Source organism: Gigantopelta aegis, chromosome 7 (assembly GCF_016097555.1).
Source record: "Gigantopelta aegis isolate Gae_Host chromosome 7, Gae_host_genome, whole genome shotgun sequence".
Taxonomy (NCBI): Eukaryota; Metazoa; Mollusca; class Gastropoda; order Neomphalida; family Peltospiridae; genus Gigantopelta; species Gigantopelta aegis.
In genome coordinates this window covers 15624959-15643557 of record NC_054705.1, presented here as the reverse complement: position 1 = coordinate 15643557, position 18599 = coordinate 15624959, and the positions used below count along the sequence as shown (strand labels likewise).

The 18599-nt window shown below is 39.3% G+C and overlaps 1 protein-coding gene across 1 annotated transcript in view; it reads left to right on the top strand.

The window, feature by feature from the left end:
- Positions 1 to 18599, top strand: part of LOC121377931 — a 90189-nt gene that overhangs the window by 46368 nt on the left and 25222 nt on the right. The window contains exons 3-5 of the mRNA XM_041506026.1: positions 8372 to 8635; positions 11730 to 11963; positions 15199 to 15417. Of these exons, the coding sequence (XP_041361960.1) occupies positions 8372 to 8635; positions 11730 to 11963; positions 15199 to 15417 (717 nt within the window). The remainder of the gene's footprint in view (positions 1 to 8371; positions 8636 to 11729; positions 11964 to 15198; positions 15418 to 18599) is intronic.

The window sequence follows — 18599 nt, the reverse complement described above, 5'->3', positions numbered from 1 at the left end:
TCTGTCGCTGACCCAGCTCTCTCTCACTTCGGTTCGGAGGTGGAGGAGGAATGCAATTATCTGGCACTGCCTACGGGGAAAATCTTAACAAAAGCACGCATTTTTCATGCCGACTCCTATGAGACGTTGGGGGCGGATTTTCTTGAACATCCGGTGGTCGTTCCCGCTAGTGTGTGAGCCGCTTGTTCCCCATCGCCGCATGTGTCATTGCCAATTACGGATCTAGAATTGTTCAAACGGCTGGCTAAGTTGATGTTCCAGGTTAATAACCATTTAGGTACGTTCCTGTTTGGCTTCGATAAGGCTATCGAGAGCCTTCCCATGATGGTGAAAGGCTGTTTGAAGGCTGCGTCAAGAGCCTCTAAGCATATCGCTCAGTTATCTGGCCGATTATTTACAACTTTGTTACGGCGTGACCATTACCTGGCGGGTTTGAGTGCATGAAACGTTGCGAAGACGTTTTTTCGTACACGTTCGATACGGGAAAACTTACTTTTCGGTCCTGATTTTAATATTGTCCTAGACACTCAACCATCAACCTCTGGTAAATGTCGGTCCACGTTTTTGGGGTTCAAGCCTCCTCCTGTGAAAAAGGCTGCTTTTTTACAGTCGGCTCAGATCCCTAGGGTTCCTGACACTAGGAGGCAACCAGGTAACAACCTGTCTTCCGCTAAGTGAGGACACAAATGTCGTACTGCATTCCGTTCTCAGTCCACCAAAGGCGTTGCGCCTACGGGTGGTAAGCGGTTGGGGTGAGGATACGTGAATGATCGGCAGTTGCTTTCGGAGGTACCATTAGCAACCATACCCGTGGGGGGCAGGCTTCGCCATTTCCTTCGAAATTGGTACAAGCTGCCGGGTCTCGACCCCTGGGTTCTGTTGGTCGTTCGACACGGTTACAAAATACCCTTTTCTTCGAGCCCGCCTCTTACTTCCACTCCGAGAATGCCGCCGTTACCGTCCGCGGATCGGCCCGTTTTAGTGGAGAGTATGATTGCCGAGTTTCTCGACAAAGGGGCCATCCAGAGAGTCAGTCTGGACACTCCGGTCTTTTATTCTCATCTTTTCTTCGCCTAAAAGAAAAATGGGGAATGGCGACCAATCCTAAATTTTAAGCCACTGAACGTCTTCGTCGACGTTCCTTCCATGAAAATAGAAACTGTTCATTCGGTCCGTAACCTGCTTCAAATTGGGGAGTGGGCTGCGTCTATCGATCTGAAAGACGCATACCTCCATGTCCCAGTGCACAAGGCGTTTTGGAAGTTTCTGCGCTTCCTTTTCTGGGCCCATGGTTCACTCATCTGATAGAGGGGTGCCTGTTGGACAAGTGCATGTCGCTATCGGTTCCGTTGCAGCCCCCTGCTCTGGATCTGATCCTTTTCACGGATGCATCGCTGCACGGGTACGGGGCGCATCTGTTGGATCAACATATTTCAGGGGTATGGAATCTCTCCGAGAGGAAGCTTCATATCAACTGTTTGGAGATGGAGGCAGTGCATCGTGCCTGTCTTCATTTCCAGTGTGTTCTTCGACACCGTCGAATTCTGTTGAGATACGACTATACGTCGGTAGTGGCATATCTCAATCGTTGGGGTGGAACCAAATTGGAGACTTTGGGTCGCAAAGCTCTTGTGATTTTGGAATTCTGTGACCAACTAGGGACGACTCTGTGGGCGAAACACATTCCTTTTTCGGTGAATGTGTTAGCCGATGCCCTCAGTCGACATACCCCTGTTCAGACGGAGTGGATGTTGAACAAAGGGGTGGTCACAGCGGTACTCCGTGTTTGGGGCAGTCCACAGGTGGACATGTTTGCAACAACCAATTGCCGGTGTTCGTGTTCCCGGTACCGGACACATTGGCGTTGGAGTACGATGCGTTGAGTATGGATTGGACGGGACTGGATTTTTATGCCTTCCCTCCTCCTGTCTTACTCGGCAAGGTGTTGACCAAAGTGGCCCAGGAACCTTGTCACGTGACGTTGATAGCTCCTCCGTGGGTGGCGCAGCCCTGGTTTCCACAGCTCCTGTCACTGTTAGTGGCAGTCCCGTTCCGGTTACCAGTGTTGTCCGATTTACTCATCCAGCGACTGAGTCAGACGGTGTGGCATCCGAAGCCAGAGGTCTTCCGGCTTCACGCGTGGAGGTTATCAGGGCTTCCTTGCGACGCAGAGGTTTTTCGACAAGAATTGCGCATCTCGTCTCTTCAGCAAAGCGCAAATCTACCGAGTCGGTTTATTAGTGTCACTGGCGTGTGTGGGTTCGTTGGGCGAACGCATGGGATTTTGATCCCTTATCGCCTACTTTCAACGATTTAGCAGAGTACTTTCTGGCGTTGGTCCAAGGAAACTTAAAGTCACGACAGTGAAACGTCACAGAGCTGCGATTTTCACTACTCTTAAACAGTGTGGATGTCGTGACTTTTCTACCAACTTGGTGTTGCATGATTTACTTAAATCATTGCAATCCACGGTTGAACGACCTTCCATTATTCTGAAATGGAATGACTTTCTTGTGTTACATGCTCTTAAGGGTGCGCCTTATGAGCCGTTGAGGTTTGCTAGTCTTCGTGCCTTGACGTGGAAGACGCTGTTTCTGGTTTCCCTGGCGGCTTGTCGTCGGATCAGTGAGATACATGCTTTTTTGCATGACTTGGTTGATTACACCCCTGCGTGTGCTGTAACCTCACCGTGGTGTAGGGGTGTAACATTCTCTTTGAGAATGGCCAATACAGCATAAAATTGAAGTTTTGAGTAAAATTCAGTATCCGTAAAATTCTGTGATATTTGTGTTTTTGCACAGTTCTTTACACTGTTTTTGTTTAAGTCTTGAATTTTTATATTGATGTTGATAATCACTTTATTTATTTGCATTACCATAGTTTGACACCCAATAGCCGATGTATTTTTCATGCTGGGGTGTCGTTAAACATTCATTCATTCATGGTTGATTACAATTCAGACGGGTCTGTCACTTTACGTACCAACCCTATCTTTGTTGCTAAAAACCAGTCTCTGGGGGAAGAGTTTCCACCTACTGTCATTCACAGTTTATCTCGTACACTGTCATCTGATAACTCGGATAGTCTTCTTTGCCCGGTGAGAGCATTGAAGTATTATTTGCAGCGTATGAAAAACCGGCGGCAGGGTAAAAAGAGATTGTTTATTTCTTATACCATTAGGCCTGGTGATGTCACAAAAAATGCTTTGTCTCGATGGATAGCTACCATCAAGCTAGCATATGAGATGGCGGGTGATCATGTGTTACGGAATTTCTCTGTTAAACCACATGAAGTCCGAGCCATTTCTGCTTCCCTGAATTTTCATGACTCTTTAGATATTATAAAAGTCATGAATGCAGGTTTTGGAAAGGACGGCACACTTTTGACCGTTTCTATTTCCGGGATATGGCGGAAATTGGTCCTGACGGTATGCGTAGGATCCAGACAGTCATTGCGGCTCAACACATCGTGTCTGTGCGCAGGGCAGCGAAAAGGGGTCGACCTCTTTTTCGTCCGACTGCCATCGATTCACACTTCGGACATGTTTAACACTCCACCCTTTTCTGAGGGAGGGTTTTTTTGTAGTGTTGTCTACTGTTTCCTCTCCCTGGGGAGATGTTTTTCCTCCCTTTCTTGGGGATGAGTTTTTCTTTTGGGAAGCCCCTTTTTATTCCCAAAAGTTTTTTGACTTGTTACCGTATGTCGTGGTTCATCCTATCTCCATGTCATTACTTCAAAGGAGCTTTTTGGGTACGGGTAAGTCCTCTATTTTCTTACCTCCTCCCATTAATGTTGAATTCACGTGCTCTAACGGTGTCATTGCATGTCCGTTATAGCATATTTGTTGTGCTAGCACAGCAAGTTGAATAAGACTATTAGAAAATTTGTTTCTAATTTTCTTTATTATTCATACTTACCTAGTGCTAGCACAACAAACTATACCTCCCACCCACCTCTATGAGGCATTCCCTTGGTGGGTTTGGGTGGACTTTGAAAGGAGAATGAAGTTACAGGTAGCCCGTGCAAAGACAGCATTGCACATATCCGGCAAGGGAGAGAATTCTACAGTGTGTAGGTATGACTCAAGTTGAATAGCATATTTGTTGTGCTAGCACTAGGTAAATATGAATAATAATGAAAATTAGAAACAAATTTTCTAAAATGTGGTGAATGTTACTGTTTTTAAACCTATGGGCTTCATTTCACATGATTCCCAGTAACCTTGGGATGAAGTAAATGTTGTTGAACCTATGAATCATGTCCCAGATTTTAGTGAAACAAGTATGTTCAGCTAAAACGAAAGGTATTACTTTGAAAATATTTGTGGATAATCTTTTAAAAGACACATTTTCTAAACCATTGATGAATATTCTTGTTAGTTAAATGGACAATGAACAATTTGTATACACATTATATTGTTATACACCCCAGAAAGCGGCAGACAGCCACCGTATAGGAAACCTACAATGTAACTTTTAAGATCTAATATACAAGGTTTATTAAAACGTTGACACCTAATCAATTGGTGACCCGGGGCCAGTTTCACAAAGACATTTACTGTAACCATTTGTTAAGCAATCGCTAGTGAAAATGTTTTCTTTGGTCATTTTTTAAAATAAATGCATTATTGTGCCACATTCTTGAATGTAGCAGACAATACTAAATGAACATTACAAATCGTAATGTCTTGAAAATACACTTTTAAAATTTGACCCTTACATGTTGCAGCCTTATCAAGAAAGTGTGTGGGGTAGGGGTGGAAAGGAGGCTTTGTTGAACTGCTCCTGATTTAATCAATTTAAAAACAAAATATTGTCCAGGGAAGTGTTCTCTAAACATTGATTACCACAGTCTAGGCCCCCACCCCTGCACAATGTCCTGCATACGTATCTGCAGGTCACTTTCAATTGTTTTTACCAACAGCAGATTAACAGTCAGATAAACTGAACAACCTCTGTGCTGTTGATCCCTGACTGATTGGGCAAGACATGTTTATTTTATTAATTTTAATGAGGAATTTCTGGTCCAGCAAAGGGCAACTGGCTATGTGCGTGGCATAATTAACAGTTAAAACTGAGTACAAGTACACATGGCAAGTACGCTAACTGATTCAGGGCCTCGTTCCATGAAGTGATCTTAGCGTTAAGATCAGCTTAAATACATAATATAGTTATTCACCTACGGTGATCTTAGCACTAAGATTGTGTTGTGGAACAATTAGGCCCAGGACACAGTTGAGACTGGGAGTGTTTATAATATGATACACCTTACATGGTTAGATTTAAGTATCAGAGTAATTTGAAAAACAATGTAGGTCTACTGGCCATACTAAATGAAGAAATTATTAATATGAAAAACTAGTAAGTAAAGTTTAATTCAGATTTTCACAGTGAAATACTCGTAAATGACATTTCTGTAATTCAGATTCAGTTATTGATAAATACTATTCATCAGTTTAAAATGACTTTATTCATAAAGTTACATGTATACATCTTAAGAACCATTTGTTACACTGAATCAACTTGTACCAAAACAGTTTTTTTCGTCTCCTGTAAAACATAAAAAATTCAGATACGAGTTTTACGTAGTTCAACTACGCTATGTTTAAAATCGGTATAAGGTACACCAACCGTGGCATGAGGCAAATCCAAAGCTGCCTTGGCAGCAGAATCTGCCTTGTCATTACACCTGATGCCAACATGGATGGGCACCCAACAAAATACAGTAACGCCATCCCAATTAAGGGATGGTCCAGCTTCATATTGCGTAAAGCTTGGAGACACGAAAATGAGTCTGTAAAAATAATAAATTGGGAAACACTACAATCCTTTATTTCTTCTAAGGCTTTAATGACTGCCCAAATTTCAGCACTAAAGATCGATGCTGAGTCAGGCAGTATCATGGAAAGTATTGTGTCTGATGGAAAAACTGTAGCACAAGCCACAGAATTCCTATCCCGTGATGCGTCTGTATACACAGAAATGTAATCACGGTACCTGTTTTGAATTTCCATGAAACATTATTTATATACAACAGAATCTGTACAATCTTTCTTCAGATGCGCAAAATCAAACACAATGTTAGGTGGTGAAATACACTAAGGTGGTAAAACAAAATATGAAGGAATTTCCAAAGTGTCTGATAAATCAATGTTAGAAAGTGACAAAAAACGCTGAATGCGAAGACCAAATGTATGGATAACTTTCGGCCTTGCATCAAACAACGTCATATATTTGTTATCAAACACCGCATCATGTGTAAGATGTTTCGGCAAAGATTTAATCTGCATACTGCAGAGAAAGCTTTGCACGTCTAGCACCGAAACAAGGTTCATGTGCATCACGTACAAGCTCTCTACAGATATTTTAAATGCACCAAGACAAAGCCTAAGTCCCTGGTTGTGTATATGATCTAGCATCTGCAAGTAAGACTTGCATGCCGACGCATACTCAATGCATCCATAGTCAAGTTTTCACCTCACGAGAGATCCATACAGACGGAGCATAACCTTACGGTCTGCTCCCCATTCCGTATTACCAATAGGATCATTCCAAGTTAGAACAACCAAATTCCAGAAATTTTCCAGGGTGACCATCTCCGATTTTAAAGTTGAAGAGTGAAATTCTAATTGGTTTTGAAATTATGGTTGATCAAATGCAGGGCCCGTTGTGCCATTTTTGACATTCGCGACTGTGTCATGTGATTTCGTACACTTTTTGAATGCCAATAACTTAATTCATTATAACGATATCCTTCTGCGATTTGCTATATTAGCTAATTCATACCCAGAGAATCTATAATTGTACTGATTTTTGTACATATCTGTCATAGTTTCTGACCAGGAAACCCCTAACATGGCAGCATAGGTGGTAAAGCTGTCGGCACGTGAAGTCACACCGTTGGTTATTAGGTATGATAATGGAAATGGTTGTCAGTGTGATACACGAATCTCTTGACTCAGTATCCATAAGAAAGTCAGCATAGCGGAAACAGTGGTGTAACTGAATAAGCAGAGAAATCGCGTCCTTCTTTGTTAATTAACAACTAGTTAACCTATGAAGATAAATTAATCCTACTTTTACCAGTCCACAATTTGTGTCACAAGTCATATGACTAGTTGCATTCGGTAACAATCGTCATCTGCTAGCATTTTCATTTACGGTCAATAAGACCATTTTTGTACCTTGTTCGGTGGTTTAGATAATTTTATTCATTCATTGTACACTTGAACTGTTACAGTAACTACATCACGGTAAAAAACCCACATGCTTACAGTTAAATGTTGGCAACTCTTTTGATGGTTGGGTACATGCTTACAATACCGGTACAGCATTGATTCCAGATCGTGCAATTCATATCTACCTTTTAAAATATTTTATTTAGTTTAACATATAATATTATTATCGACACATATAGACATATTTCCATGTAAAAATATGTTGGGACCCAAAACTATATCGACTCAATCGTATCGACTCAAGCGAGATAAAAATATGATAGTTAATACACGCTTTGGTCGGGACCGGCCAATCATATCGACACAAGTGAGATATCGACTCAAGCGAGATAAAAATATGATAGTTAATACACGCTTTGGTCGGGACCGGCCAATCATATCGACACAAGTGAGATATCGACTCAAGCGAGATAAAAATATGATAGTTAATACACGCTTTGGTCGGGACCGGCCAATCATATCGACACAAGTGAGATATCGACTCAAGCGAGATAAAAATATGATAGTTAATACACGCTTTGGTCGGGACCGGCCAATCATATCGACACAAGTGAGATATCGACTCAAGCGAGATAAAAATATGATAGTTAATACACGCTTTGGTCGGGACCGGCCAATCATATCGACACAAGTGAGATATCGACTCAAGCGAGATAAAAATATGATAGTTAATACACGCTTTGGTCGGGACCGGCCAATCATATCGACACAAGTGAGATATCGACTCAAGCGAGATAAAAATATGATAGTTAATACACGCTTTGGTTGGGACCAGCCAATCATATTGACACAAGTGAGATATCGACTCAAGCAAGATCGACACAACACTGCTCGACTGTATAGTTAAGATTGTATAATATGTAGCACCGGTAATGTTTCAAATTTGTATCAACGATAACGTTGGAAAGTCAATATAATTTGACATATATACATGTAATTTGTGAAATCAGTTCAAATTAGAAGTATAAAATAACGAAGAAAAAAATCGCTATTGTATTCCTACCATTAAAATTACAAAATCGAACAGAATTTTTCTTCATATTTGATATAATTTCGTAGATAAAGATGCATCTGTGCATATTGAAAGACCATTTTCTGCATGTTTAATAATATAATATGTTTATTACTTTTAAGTTATAAACAGTAAACTAAGTGACTTTTGGATTCATATTTTGAATGAGTCCCCACGTGTCTCCCGAAGATTCAGTTATGCTGGCTACTGCAGACACGTCAAGGAAACCATCACAGATGGTGTTACACGCCTGATACCCTGTGTACACCCAGTACTAGGACAGATCGTTAGAATATCCATGGACGGAATTTACAGAGAGCTCGACCTATGTGAAGTTGAAGTATATGGAACACCATACATGCCAGAGATCAATTACGAAAAATATAGTAAGTTTACGTCTGCGACTAGCAGTTACACCAGTCATACATTTACACATATTTAGCATCTATTTCACACAAAAAATCAAAGCAGTTGGAGCATTTTAAGGACAAATGAAAATGAAATTTGTGTATTTCAAACTATATAGTTGTACTGTTAGCAGTAATAATTTAAAGGCATACTGTCACGGATTTAAGGACCTTAGTTCTCTAAAGAATTGATAATAAACTAAAAATTACATTAATTGTTGGAAACCAAATCTAGCTATTGCATCACCGTAACTGAACCATGATGGAGCGAAATTCATGTTAACCCTCTTGGCAATTTTAGTTTTTGAATTATGGACCATTGTCATGATTCAATTATTTTTTATAAAATATCATTAAGAAATGGAGTATGGTGGTTATGAAGATGGACAAATCAAATTATTTTTGTTCAGGTAATACTTTGATAGACCATTAAATAGGTCAGTGGTCTGTGACAATATGCCTTTAAAGGGAATGTCCTGAGTTAATTTGCAGCCAATGTTGTAACATGTTTCTGACTGACCTTTTTAGCGACTAAATGTACATATATTGAATACATTTACGTTTGCAAAATACCAGTGTCTGTTTATCCTATGTAGAATGTTTAAAGCAGTCATTATCAAATTTGTTTCCTAGTTATATATCTATATGTTATATGTAGGCTGTGCATATAGCATGAAATGTCTATAGATTGGGGTGTGATGACCATATAATGGGCTTCCCTCCCCCCAAAAAACCCCAAACACACAAAAAAAAACAACAAAAAAACACAAAAAAAACAACCCCAAAACAACACACAACTACATACGACCGACGTGTAAATAGCCAGTCCTCATGAGCCAAGGATGTGTACTCAGCCGTTGCTTATATAGCCACTTCTACAATCTGATTAAAATTAGCTCTGCTGGTCTAATAATAGATCTAACATCATTGCGTGGACTCCCATGTCCACGTGACATTTCATTTATAAATAACACTTTAAATATTGACCAATTACACTTTGCCTTTTATAGCGTTATTCGGGAATATACAAATTCCAAAAATATTGGGCGAGACTATGCAATAGGCGAACTTGTTGGTCTATTTCAACATTAAAAATAGGGGGAAACGTGCAGTGATAAACTCTGGATTGTATACTAGTATAAACATATTTTATGGCTATGCCATTACGGTTTGTTTTTGTTCGTCTTGAAACAAATTTTATATAAAATTCTACATAGAAATTAGTTTCCGACATACTTCGTAATTCACCCGAATCATTTCGTATACCCTCGGCATAATCCCGAATGTTTTCAAATTCTTTTCAAATAACTGGCATGGTTTTGCAAGTAAGGTTTTGATTAGTGGAATGAAAGGTCAACTGGACATGAGCTCCAACGGGTTGCTGTTAGATCCACAGGTAATAGTAATTAACCAGTGGAGCTAATTTTAATTAGATTAGCCACTTCTATACAGAAAGACTTTGTATATTAAGACTCTCATGCATATACCGGGCCAAGTAAGAAAATTTATTTCATATACCGTATGTAATTTATAGTAATTACAATGCTATAGCTGTTGGTTGGAAATGTGTTACAACAGCGACAAATTCAAAGCAGAAAAAACCCCTCAAAGTCGCATTTCCGTGAAATGGAGATTTTGTTTCACTAGCCTATCTTAAAGGGACATTCCCGAGTTTGCAGCAATTTTTAAGATGTTATCGACTAACAGAGACTTTTTAACGATTGTAATAACATATCAAACATATTTTTCTGCATACAATATTAGTGTCTGTATTTTAAACGTGTTTCTGATCGTTCTAATATTTGTACTAGGATAAATTTCATTTTATTTCCTAAAATAAATTTTTTCGTACGTACGAAATTATTTGAAGACAAAATTCAGTTTGGGCTTCTTACAAATATTAAAACGACCAGAAACACATTGAATATACAGACACTGATATTCTAAACAAGAAAATATATTTAATATGTAAGTTTAATCGTAGAAATATTTTATTAGTCGGAAACATCTTACAATGTAGCAAAGTCGGGAATGTCCCTTTAATCTTTCAGAAGTATGATGCCATTGTCAGTGTGTGAAACAGTATGTTATTCTACTATAATAATATTTTATGCTTGTAGCCTTCATTGTTGAAAAAACCCCATTCATTTTAAGGAAATAATTATCAAGAAGAAGTTTGTTTTGTATAACGACACCACTAGAGCACATTTATTTATTAATCATCGGCTATTGGATGTCAAACATTTGGTCATTTTGACACAGTCGCTACATTTTTCCATTAGTAGTAAGGGATCCTTTGTATGCACCATCCCACAGACAGGATAGCACATACCAGTCGTGGTGCTCTGGCTTTGATGAGAAATAGCACAATGGGCCCACTGACGGGGATCGATCCCAGACCAACCGCGCATCAAGCGAGCGCTTTACCAATGGGCTACGTCCAGCCACCTCCCCTCAAATAATTATCAATATCCACTTTAAAAAAAACTAAAAATATTATTACAAAAATAAAATGAACAAGGCCATTATATGATGTATGAAACTGGTAACATCGTACAGCAATCAATACAGTGTGCAGTGTAGAGTATATCTTTAAAACCAATATTTCTCAGAACTGAAATGCGACTGATCATTTTTCATGTTTTTCGTTTTTCGTTTGATGCCACTGGCCTCAGTGGCGTCGTGGTTAGGCCATCGGTCTACAGGCTGGTAGGTACTGGGTTCGGATCCCAGTCGAGGCATGGGATTTTTAATCCAGATACCGACTCCAAACCCTGAGTGAGTGCTCCGCAAGGCTCAATGGGTAGGTGTAAACCACTTGCACCGACCATGATCCATAACTGGTTCAACAAAGGCCATGATTTGTGCTATCCTGCCTGTGGGAAGCGCAAATAAAAGATCCCTTGCTGCTAATCGGAAAGAGTAGCCCATGTAGTGGCGACAGCGGGTTTCCTCTCAAAATCTGTGTGGTCCTTAACCATATGTCTGACGCCATATAACCGTAAATAAAATGTGTCGAGTGCGTCGTTAAATAAAACATTTCTTTCTTTCTTTCTTTCATTTGATGTTTCAGCTACGAGTTTCTACAACTGGGCTAGAGGAATGGCTGCAACTCAGTCATCGGAGTCGAAGAATCAATGGAGGAAATCAGCTTCAAATGCTGTAGATGGTGACTACAAATGCAGGGATCGCCTTGGTTCTTTCACACACACAAACGAAGAAGACTCGGAGCCATGGTGGATGGTGGACCTGCAACAAATACTTGTCATCACGCACGTTAAAGTTTACAACAGAATGGATTGTTGCAGTATGTATCATAAATAGTCCAGGAACATTAGTATTTATACCGGAAATAAATAGTACAGAGCAGATTTAGTTTTTTAGGATAGACGCAGAACATCATTACAGGGGCATAGTGTGATCTGGACCGGGGGGGGGTGGGTGGGTGGGTGGTGGTGTTCGAATATGAACCAAGTGGACCTTTTTCTATTTTGTTTTTGCACCACCAGAAACTGTATAAACCTGTATGTTTTAGTTCTATAAGCAGACCATTTGCTTCAACGGGGGGGGGGGGGGGGGGGGTTCGTCCGAATCCCCCTAGCCTACGCCCCTGCATTAGTAATACCATATGAAAAGTCCCCAAGTTTCCGGCGTGTGCTAAGTTTACTACAGACATAAAGATATTATCGTCATTTAAGGGTGTATACTACCAAATCAAATCCCATATATGACAATGTGGCAAAAACTCCTACCTGCAACGTATCAGCCGACATAAACGCCACAGATATAAATACTACCACCCCTCACACTTAAAGTGAATCAGAAAAAATTGGGGGTCAAGCTGCTCGTTTCTGAGATAACGGGTAGTGTCTATGGCTACCCTAGTTCCGCACAAAATTTGAGTACTTTTTTTCACAGGTACCCCATACATGTTTCAAGCACATGGCTACTTGACACATTGGTACTAGATGAAATAAACTTGCATATCCGAGTACAGTGGCACTACATACTAATTTACAAGTTGTGGCTGTAAAAGTCACGGCTCATAAAACTATTACTCTATGTTCAGTTTATTTACCTCCTCGTAATCATTTTAATTTTATTCCAAGGGATCTTCAAGACCTTATTAATCAGCTCCCTATTCCCTTTATTATTATGGGAGATTTTAATGGTTACCACACTTTGTGGGAATGTAAGGATGAAAATATTAGAGGTAAACAATTGGAAGACTTAATTCTCAAAAATGACTTACTTTTATTTAATGATAAAAATCATACATATTTTCATTCTGCAAGTGGATCTTTCACTTCCATATATTTAACCCTTTATAATCCTTCATTTTTTCTTGATTTCTCCTGGAAAGTTGGTTCAGACCCTTGTGGTAATGATCCCTGTTCCATTATTTTTGAGAATGATGGACCTCCATCACTTGAAAGGGTTCAAAGGGGGAAGTTGGCAACGGCAAACTGGGGTCAGTTTCGGCATCTGTGCAGCACTCGACTGCAACAGTTTGCCATTACTGATGCTGATGATCCCATGTCTTTGTTTACTTCCATCTTGAAGGACAGTACCAAAGCATTTCAATAAACCACGGTTTAATGATACGTGCAAGGATGCATTCAAAGAGCGAAACAGGTCGCTTGGTCGGTTCAAACCTACAGTGACCAACCTGGATGCATTTCATATTGCTAGGGCTAATGCTCACAAAGAGATTAGACAGAGTAAGAAAACATCTTGAAGAAATTTTATCTCCAAGTTGAATTCACAAACATTGGTAAAATCTGTCTGGAATAGGATCCGTAAGGTAAAGAATCCAGTAATACAGTTCATCATTTGTCTGTCAATGATACTGATGTCATGTCTCATCGTGACATTGCCAATGCATTGGCAGACAACTTTTCTCATAATTATTCTTCTGCTGTCAGTACAGATGCTTTTACATCTGTCAGAATTAAAGCTGAAAAGCAGTCCATTAATTTTTCATCTTAAAATGCTGAAGTATACAACATGCATTCTCTATGGAGGAATTCACAAGTTGCATTTGTAAAACCACGGAACGAATGTTCAATCATAGACATGTCTGGTATCTTGAATCTCACAAATTGCTTACTAATGTTCAATGTGGGTTCAGATCTAGACAAGCACGGTTGATCATCTTGATACAATACCGATATCGAGTGCTATTTTCGGTATACTCGGCTTTAAATGCATGCCTTAGTTAAGGCTCACCTGCTAATTTCATCTAAATACAATTAAATTCCATACACAAGGCTCTCGTCTGATTTATACCAAACTATTTTGCGTTTGTCAGATATACTATTAGTGATTAACTAAATGCCGGGAAATATTTTTCAATACAAAAATTTCGGTATTTTGAACTTTGGTCGGTACGGTAAATAGGTATTGACATAAACTGATACCAAACGGTATATACGGTATACCGCCCAGCTCTAATTCTGAGCTGCCACATCCTGGCCTCAGGAAGTGGTCATATAATCCCGTGTGGGGTTTATTTATCAAAAGCAGTACCAGCCTCGGTGGCGTCGTAGTAGGCCATCGGTCTACAGGCTGGTAGGTACTGGGTTCGGATCCCAGTCGAGGCATGGGATTTTTTAATCCAGATACCGACTCCAAACCCTGAGTGAGTGCTCCACAAGGCTCAATGGGTAGGTGTAAACCACTTGCACCGACCAGTGATCCAAAACTGGTCCAACAAAGGCCATGGTTTGTGCTGCCTGTGGGAAGCGCAAATAAAATATCCCTTGCTGCTAATCGGAAAGAGTAGCCCATGTAGTGGCGACAGCAGGTTTCCTCTCAAAATCTGTGTGGTCCATAACCATATGTCTGACGCCATATAACCGTAAATAAAATGTGTTGAATGCATTGTTAAAAAAAACATTTCTTTTTATCAAAAGCAGCACGTGATATAAACTCTACAAAAATACAATAGAACACAATATAGTTTAAAATCCTTAAAAATTACTTAAGGCCCCTACATGTAAGTGATTCACAAATATTTTAAATGCTTTGTGTCCAGTCTGTCATACTCCTCACAACCTTCAATAAATAGATAAAGTAGGCAAATAAAATCAATTTTCACACATAAATGAATAGATTCCATACCTGTATATATATTTATTCTGCTGTTATTTTGTTTTCTAATGTCCATGCATTATATGTTGAGTGTCATGAAGTTCTGGGCCCATAATATTAAAACATCGTAAGCCTAGTTTTACACGTAGACGTACCAAAATGCAGATGCTTATTGTTATCAGACGACAAACAAAATTGCGTTTTGCACATTTTCTATTTAACCGGTAGCCATCGTTTCTAATGGTTTTTTTTTATCAATTTCTCTGGTGAGAGTGTTAAATAGTAGACTTACGTCCAACTAAGTTACGTTTACGTTTACGACCGTCTTTGAGAATAAAGTGCTTCTTGCACGTAAATGTAAATCTACGGCAGACATAAATTTACACCTTTTTTGTGAATATAGGTCCTGTTCTTGTCTGATAAGCCTGTCATATTATGCAATTTTGCAGGAAACGATCTTCGGCGATTCGAGGTTAGGATACTGTTTCAACCTGACGACCCCGAGCCAGCTATGTGTTGGTTTCAAGAGCAAACAGTAATGAAAGAATCCACCATCTTGCCCTGTATCACTTACGTGAAAGGGCGCTATGTCCGAATCAATTATTATGGGCCATTGGAACTAAGACCCCTTTCGTTGTGCGAGGTAGAAGTGACAGCATGGAAAGTAGGTAAGTTAATCTACATTATTATGGGCCATTGGAACTAAGACCCCTTTCGTTGTGCGAGGTAGAAGTGACAGCATGGAAAGTAGGTAAGTTAATCTACATTATTATGGGCCATTGGAACTAAGACCCCTTTCTTGTGCGAGGTAGAAGTGACAGCATGGAAAGTAGGTAAGTTAATCTACATTATTATGGGCCATTGGAACTAAGACCCCTTTCGTTGTGCGAGGTAGAAGTGACAGCATGGAAAGTAGGTAAGTTAATCTACATTAGACCGTGTATGTTCATAGTGGATTCAGGAAAAGTTGCTTCCGGCTCGACCCTTCCCTTAAAGGGACATTCCTGAGTTTGATGCATTTTTAAAGATGTTATCGACTTACAGAGACTTTTTAACGATTGTAATTACATATCAAATATATTTTTCTGCATAAAATATTAGTGGCAGTATATGAAACATGTTTTTTTTTTATTGTTCTAATATTTTTACTAGGTTCAATTTCATTTTATTTCCTAAAATATAGTTTTTTTTCGTACGTACAAAATTATTTGAAGACAAAATCCAATTTGGGCTTCTTACAAATATTAAGACGACCAGAAACACATTGAATATATACATACATTGATATTCGAAACAAGAAAATATATTTAATATGTAAGCTTAATCATAGAAATATTTTATTAGTCGGAAACATCTTACAATGCAGCAAACTCAGGACTGTCCCTTTAAGAGAAACATCTTACAATGCAGCAAACTCAGGAATGTCCCTTTAAGAGAAACATCTTACAATGCAGCAAACTCAGGAATGTCCCTTTAAGAGAAACATCTTACAATGCAGCAAACTCAGGAATGTCCCTTTAAGAGAAACATCTTACAATGCAGCAAACTCAGGAATGTCCCTTTAAGCAAACAGAAGGAAGGTACAATTATAATAATTCGCAATTCAGCTGAGAATAAGGTTTGTGTGGGTAGGATACATACCTTTTAGTGTTGGGGTGTCTCCCATATGCTTCCGAAGCAAGCAGCTTATTATTATTGGATTATCCTAAAAGGTAAAATGGCAAAAGAGTCTGTTCTCTCACAAGGTGGAGTCTGTACAGAAGCTACCCCTTTCTCTAACATTTTCTAGTCTGCCAGTGATTTATATGACAATTTCAGTGGTGTAATTATCAGAATTCAGAGACTCTCCTCAAGAGTTGCTGCCTACCTTTTTATAGTTTGGAAGTTTATGTATGTATTTTTTTTTTTTTTTTTTGAAAGAGATTTCAGATATCATATACTTATGTTCCTACAGGTCAAGCATGACTTCTATGGTGATGCATGCAATTTCGCCACGTTGAGTGAAATCCTGAATATATAGAGAATAATTACTGTAAACCGGATTAATATCAGAGTTTTGTTCGCAAATACACACCTTAGCGCATGTTCACGACGTTTAAATTTCGTGAATGACCGTTGGCACTGGTAAAAAAAAGAAGAGAGGCCAATATTGCTTTTATCGGTATGGGACACACCCCCCCCCCCCCCGTCTTTGTCGGTCATTCATTCATTTTATTTCAACTTGTTTTTGTGCTTACGTCCAATTGAGGTTCAAGCATGCTGTCGTGGGCACTCACTTCAGCTACCTAGCTACCTGGGCTGTCTGTTGGGACCAGTAGGTTGTTATTTTATAGTGGCTAGTGAGAGAGGGTTTGGTGGTGGTCTTACACCTACCCATAGGGTCGTTAAAACTTAGCTCTGGATTGGAGTCGGTACCGAGCTGCGAACCTTGTACCTACCAGCCTTATGTCCGATGGCTTAACCACGATGCCACCGACGCCGGTCTTTGTCAGCTGGGTTGTTATAAATTTATCCAGTGTCCAGAATATTGGTGTTTCCTGTTACTGACATCAAACGACTGTATCTTTTACAGAGTAAAGAGGATTACCCGCCAGGCGTGAACCAGGAATACAGCTCACGTCTTTAGTTTTAACAAGCTTTGGTAGCTGAAACAGTTGATGTTTAGTCGCCAGTGATTAGAGTGGCACTCTTTAATAAATAGCAGAGAAAAAAACCCCACTCAGTTTAAGTAAGCTTGTATAGTAATATATTGTATATTTATGCATTACTTTGAGTTTCAATTCTGAAACAAGAGTACTAAAGCGCGCATTCTGACATCAACCTCGCTACGATGCAGACCAATTTCAACTTGCTAGAGACTAATTCGCCACCACTCGGGGCTTTGATTAAAGGTATACTCGCGCAAAGCTTTTGGACTGGTATGCATATTCAACAATATATAATGCACATTATTGCTTAATATCAACAAGTATAATCATATAGTTAATTAATAAAACAATTAAATGTGACGGCTATTATATATAACAGGCACAGTCATTTTGTACCATCCCAGTGAATATGCCCTCTGGCAAGCCATTGATTGCGTAATACTTAACGTTTTACGTCAGGAATTAGTATTCGAAGTGAAGAAACAAAAGGTACCTGATTTTTGTGGATGCATCGCAATGTTTTGTAATAATATCCATCCCAGTAAGCCAGCAATAAAAAAAAATTCAATGCAAAAATAAACCACTATTGTCGGTGTCGAACTAACTGTATTATGTTTTGTCCATAAATTAACCCAAGTATGCCTACTGAAATAAAATCGGAGTGTTTTCTTAATTAATTGGTCTTTTCTTTTCGTAGCCTGTACCTGTGGTTCCAGATTGCCAGGCATATATTTAGACGGTCCCCAGTCAATGTGTCTAGATACACTCAAAATATGTGCTTCATTTCTTAAGATCACAGGGTGTTGTGTGATAACCGCGCGGACACCCCTGAAATCGCAATGTACATTATCAGCCATCATGCTTTACTGTAAATTATTCTGTAAAACCCTCGATTAAATAGACTTTCCCATCGAAAATCACACAACTGACCAAATACGTAGTCCCAAAGAAAAGAAAATTATCACTTGAGTATCGTGAGTGGTCGTTTTTGCTCCAACGTACCCTACCAATAGGCCTAATAATATCCATTTTTTCTTTGGATTTTTTAAGAGAGAAAAATACTATAACTACATTTCATTCTATTGATGCAAAATGAAATATATTTAATTAAATAGTTTATTATACTTTCAAGTCATTTATGTTGTTTTACAAGTCAGGTTGATGAAAGCAGAGCGCCTTGTCGTAAATTAGAGTGTTTGTTT